The 5,648-nt window shown below is 35.2% G+C and overlaps 1 protein-coding gene across 1 annotated transcript; it reads left to right on the forward strand.

The window, feature by feature from the left end:
- The first annotated feature begins 2,712 nt into the window (after positions 1-2,712).
- Positions 2,713-4,187, forward strand: LOC120129672 (receptor-like protein Cf-9 homolog). The gene is made up of 4 exons (XM_039147125.1): positions 2,713-3,040; positions 3,127-3,308; positions 3,467-3,686; positions 3,835-4,187. Exons 1-4 carry the CDS (start codon positions 2,713-2,715, stop codon positions 4,185-4,187), a joined length of 1,083 nt encoding a protein of 360 aa, XP_039003056.1.
- The last annotated feature ends 1,461 nt before the right edge of the window (positions 4,188-5,648 follow it).

Below are 5,648 nucleotides of genomic sequence, written 5' to 3' on the forward strand. Positions count from 1 at the left end.
AAGGTGGTTGTTATGAACAATTGACCCTTACTTAAGAGCTTTAAATCTCTTAGAGGATTTCTAGGATTTACTAGATATTATAGGAGATTCATTAAAGATTATGGAACCATAAGCAGACCTTTAACACAAATGTTAAAGAAGTATTCTTTCAAATGGTCTCCTGAAGGGTTAGCAACCTTTGAAACTCTAAAAAAAGGCTATGTGTGTTGCTCCAGTATTAGCCTTACCTGACTTCTCTAAATGTTTTTACTTGGAGACATATGCTAGCTCTAAAGGGGTGGGTGTTGTTCTATCACAAGAAGGAAGACCAATTGTATTCCTTAGTAAAGTCTTATGTCCTAGGCATTAAAATGTTCGTGTATGAAAGAGAATATCTTGCTATTCTCATAGAAATCTCTAAGTGAAGACACTACTTGGAAGAAAGACCTTTTGTGATAAAAACATACCATGAGTCTTTAAAACTTCTCCTATAATAAAAATTGACAACAACCATATAGAAGAGAGGTTTAATTAAACTTTTGGGATTGTATTACACTTCAATATAGGGAGGGAAACACTAATTTGGTGGTCGATGCCCATTCGAGGCAAGATCAAGGTCAAGTATAGGGATTACAACTTTGATCCCTAACTAGGTGCAAGAAGTGGAGGACATTTATCAACAGGAAAAAATGGTAACTGATTGGATTTCAATTTTGATAGTGAATCGTACTGATAATGATAAGTGGAAATACACTAAAGGTATACTGAGATATAAAGTCAGAGTTTATATTTGAAAGACATACACTCTCACATTACAGATATTACAAACCCTCCATAATTCACAAGGGAGACTTTCAGGAATTCAAGCTACCTATCACAGAGTTAAGTCTTACTTTTACTAGCAAAATCTTAAAGCTATGGTGACTACCTATGTCCAAAAATGTGATATTTGCCAACAGATTAAGATAAAGCATGTGGCTAAACCAGAGCTTCTTCAACCTTTACCAATTCCTAATCAAACTTGGGAAGTCATCACTATGGACTTTATTAAAGGACTCCCTACCTCTCTACAGAAAAATGGTATCCTAGTGATTGTGGATAAGCTTACCCAATACAGTCACTTTATGGATCTATTATATTCTTATATAGAAATGGATGTTGTTAAGTTTTATTTGAATAATGTGTATAAGTTTCATGGTCAGCTAAAAATGGACATCTCTGATATAGATAAAATCTTCACAAGCAGTTTCTGGAAGGAGATAATGAAAAACTTAGGAACTCAAACACTATTTAGTACAACTTACCATCTAGAAATAGATGGTCAAACTGAGAGAGTAAATTAGTTTTTGGAACAATATTTAAGAGATTTTTGCTTCCTACAACCTAAGCAGTGGGCCAAATGGTTACCACAGACTAAGTGGTGGTATAACACCACTTATTATACATTAATAAAGTTAACCCTTTTTCAGTCCCTCTATGACTACAAACCCCTAACTATGGTATGGGAAACAAAATCGCAAGTATAAAGTGTTAGTGAACTATTGAACAATCGTGAAGAATTCAAAAACATTTTGAAACAACAACTAGAGCAAGCACAGAACAGAATAAAATAATAGGCAGACAAAAACATATTTGAAAGAAAGTTTGAAATAGGTGAGGTCGTTTACCTGAAATTACAACCCTATCGTCAAACTTCTCTTGCTCTGAGAAAGAATCTCAAGTTAGCTGCAAAATTCTATAGACTATATAAGATTTTGGAGAAAATTAGGGAAGTAGCTTACCGTTTGGACTTGCCAGCCATATCACGATTGCACCCAATTTTTCATGTGAGTTTGTTGAAGAAGAAGATTGGTGAATCGATGATTCCTTCTAATGACCCCTACATTGGACGATGAAGGACAGATCAAAATCGAGCTTCAGAAGATTTTGGGAAAACGAATCGTAAATCGACAAAACAAACCAATTACTTAGCTTTTAGTCAAATGGAGGAATCTTGATGCGTCGAATGACACTTAGGAGGATTTCACTGTCCTCAAAACACAATTTCCTCACTTTGATCCTTGGGGACAAGGATCATTTCAAGGGGAGGGTATTGTTATGATAGAAGAAGAAGGGAAATTAGACGAGAGGAAATTGGGGATTCTAAAACAAGGGTTAGGGATTGAATCGAAGGAATTGGGAAATTATACCTGGCAGTCACGTGGAGGGTAGCTAAATCATCAGCTTCAAAACAATAGGTAGAGAATGCACATATCCAGGAAGAAGAGCCCAAGTCACCTGCAAAAGAAAAATTAAGTTAGTTAACCAAGGACAGCTAGCTGGCTATTTTATTAGATTTTTGTATTGTGTAAACAAATAAAAGAGTACCCAATGTAGAAAAACATGAATTATGTGAATGAAGTTTTCTTTTTCTGAAATCTCAGTTCTTCTCTCTTTCTTACGCGTCAAACTTTTCTCTTTTCGACTGTGAACGTGACAATTACCCATCTGAATTTGTCGCATAATCACTTGGAAGGGTCCTTGCCAATGTGGTTGTTTTCTACCATCTCTGCTAGTTTCGGACATTAGTTATAACAAACTATCAAGTCCGGTGAACCGAGTTCAGATGCCTACTTCTGTCCAAATTGTTGATTTGAGTTCTAACAACTTTGATGGTCCTATACCAGATTCTGTTTTTGATCTGGTGAACTTCATTTGTCATCAAACAATTTGAGTGGCGTCATCAAGTCAGATATGCTTTCGAAACTCACTAGTCTTGAAGTTCTTAATCTTTTGAACAATACTTTCCTGTCATTAAGCACAAGTGACAATGGGATGTACTATTCTTTCCCTCAGCTTGGACCTGTGTTATTCTCTTCATGCAGTATAAGGCAGTTCCCGAATTTCTTTCGAACATCGAAGTTGAAGGTTTTAGATCTTTCCAATAACATGATTTCGGTGGTATGCATTTCGAAATGGGAAGCTGAAGGGTGGAAAGAATTACGAGTTTTGAACCTTTCTTATAACTCTCTGGCCACTTTGGAGCAAATTCCAGGAAAGAGATTGACAATTGTCGACCTACGTTCAAACTTGCATCAAGGGCCAATTCTCTCTCAACTTGCTTGACTCTAAATCCACAGGTTAAGTTGGATATGTTCTTATTTTCAGATAATAAATTGACAGGAAACATCCCTCTTTGTATTTGCAATTGGATTTCACTTACAGTTCGGGACTTGTCCAAAAACAGCTTGAGTGGAATTATACCTGAATGTATTGGAAATTTCAGCTACAGTCTCGAGGTCATGGATTTGCGGATGAACAACTTGTACGGAAAGATCCCTGATTTCTTTGTGATAATGCGTTGAGAAATCTTATCCTTAATGACAATCACTTGGAAGGAGTAGTACCACCATCGTTGGCTAATTCTACATCATTGGAAGTTCTAAATTTAGGGAACAAGTTAGCAGATGGGTTTCTCCATTTGTTAGCTTCACTTCTAAGTCTGCAGGTTCTCATCTTGAGATCTAATAGATTTCAGGGATCATTGCCTGATTCCATGGAATCAACCAATTTCTCAGCGTTACGAATAGTTGATCTCTCCGGAAATGAGACCTGTGGCATATTGCCAGCGAATCTCTTCCGGAATTTGAGAGCAATGACAGATGTGATTAAAGAGATACTTCAGCCTCATTGGTCTACAGATTTGACAGTGTTACATATAACACCAAGTATTACCAAACTTCTGTGAATGTGACAACAAAGAGATTGGAGATTGAATTGACGAGGATTATAGACATTTTCGTATATATGGACTTGTCCAACAACCAATTCTGCGAACAAATTCCCGAGGAAGCCGGACAACTTATTTCCCTGCAGATGCTCGACTTCTTTCACAACTTCACCGTCCTATCCCAGCAACGTTTGGAAATTTGGTGGCACTTGAGTCATTAGATCTGTCATCAAACATGCTCAATGGCAACATTCCTTGTCAAACGACGAAGCTGACATTTCCTGAGGTGTTGAATCTTTCGCAAAATGATCTTGTTGGACCTATTCCTCATGGGAACCAATTCGACACCTTCGATAATGATTCCTACGGAGGCAATCTGAGATTGTGGTTTACCATTATCCAGGCTGTGCAACAACCATGGGAAGGTCGAACCACCCGCACCGTTGGTGGCGGAACACGAGGATTCTCAAACACCCCTTTTTTTGGCAAGTTGTGTTGATGGGGGTATGGAAGCGGACTACTGTAAGGACTGAGTCTTGGTTACATTGTTTATCACAGTTGGAAGACCATGGTGGTTTGTTCGAATGGTCGAGAGAGATTTACAATATAAACTCATAAACTGGATACGAAGAAACAAAACAAGAAGAAATTAGCTCTGATTCCAACAGTTTGCTTTGGTGAGTTTGCCATGGTGACGATGGAACTTCGAACTGAATTTGATGGTTAGATTCAGCTTTGAATAGATCATGGGGTGTTGTGAGCTGTTTTGTGTAGAACACAAATTGAAAAAATAAAAGGATTTGATCCGGTCTCTTTAGGTTTTGAATGAATCCAAGGCTTCTTATTAAAGAATTCTTTTTATAATATTAGTGTTCTTTCTCATTAAATAGATGATAAGATTATATTATTATAAGTTACAAACTTGGAATCTGTGTGAGATCTTGTAACTATAACTCTTTATTTTCAATTTGTTTGTTTATTTCATTGTTATATTCTCGACTAAGGTAACAATTATATATATCAAAATGTTACTAATGTGGCTGTTGATGCTATAATTAGTTGAATACGTCGAGAGATTTTTGTAGACGTATCAAAAACGACGTTTGATCTTCACGTGCATATACAAAGTTATTTGTGAGATTTAACTTAAAAAATTAAAAGTAAAAGAGTTGATTTTGATGTCTAGAATATTAGCTTACTTATGATGAATTTTAAAATGATATTAGGGTATTTTTAGATTGTTATGTTTTCTTACATATTAATAATCTTTTAGTTACCTTTTAAACTCATCTTAAAACGCCTCAATCGGACGTTAGAAACTCAAGATATATTTATTTTACCAAAGATAGTGTAAGCAAAAGGAAAATGAATACAAATCTAATACGTAATTTTTCAATAATTACGAATTTTAAAATTTATTTATATATTACTGTACTCGTGCCATATAATTTTAAAAATTACCATTTTACATACTTGTATATGTATCAATGCAAGAGAGCTTGAGATGGGTTAATCTTCAAGGTGTCCAATAACATGATTGGCTAATTCTACTTGGAAGTATGATTGTAAATGAGACGAGAAGATTGTGATCTACTTGAGATCAATTCGGTCAAAGCTTGATAAATACTCGACTTTAGTCCGAGCTCGATTCAAATTCTTAACGAGCCAAAAAGAGCTACTTGATACTCGACTCAAAAAGCTCAAAAGCAACTCAAAAATATAATATAATAAGATTTTATTTTTTTAAAATTAATTATTAATAATATTAACATTTTTGTGTTGATTTTTTTTAAAATGCATTATAAGATTTTCATGTATTTAAAGTTTAAGTTTGAGTTTGAGGCTTCAATCGAGTTAAATTTAAGATTTTTTTTCCATTTTGAGCTTTTTCAATCTTTTACGAGTTTCAATTTATGGTTTCGAGTTCGATTTGAGCTTGAAATTTTTAGGCTTACGAGTT

Source organism: Hibiscus syriacus, unplaced genomic scaffold (assembly GCF_006381635.1).
Source record: "Hibiscus syriacus cultivar Baekdansim isolate YM2019G1 unplaced genomic scaffold, ASM638163v2 tig00110503_pilon, whole genome shotgun sequence".
NCBI lineage: Eukaryota > Viridiplantae > Streptophyta > Magnoliopsida > Malvales > Malvaceae > Hibiscus > Hibiscus syriacus.

Bases quoted from the DNA above. Each gene is read 5' to 3' on its own strand.
- LOC120129672 (XM_039147125.1), top strand. From the start codon at position 2,713: ATGCTTTCGAAACTCACTAGTCTTGAAGTTCTTAATCTTTTGAACAAT. The intron at 3,309-3,466 runs GTGATAATGCGT...CTAAGTCTGCAG, and splicing joins GAAAGATCCCTGATTTCTTT to GTTCTCATCTTGAGATCTAA. The intron at 3,687-3,834 runs GTATTACCAAAC...ATTTCCCTGCAG, and splicing joins AGTGTTACATATAACACCAA to ATGCTCGACTTCTTTCACAA.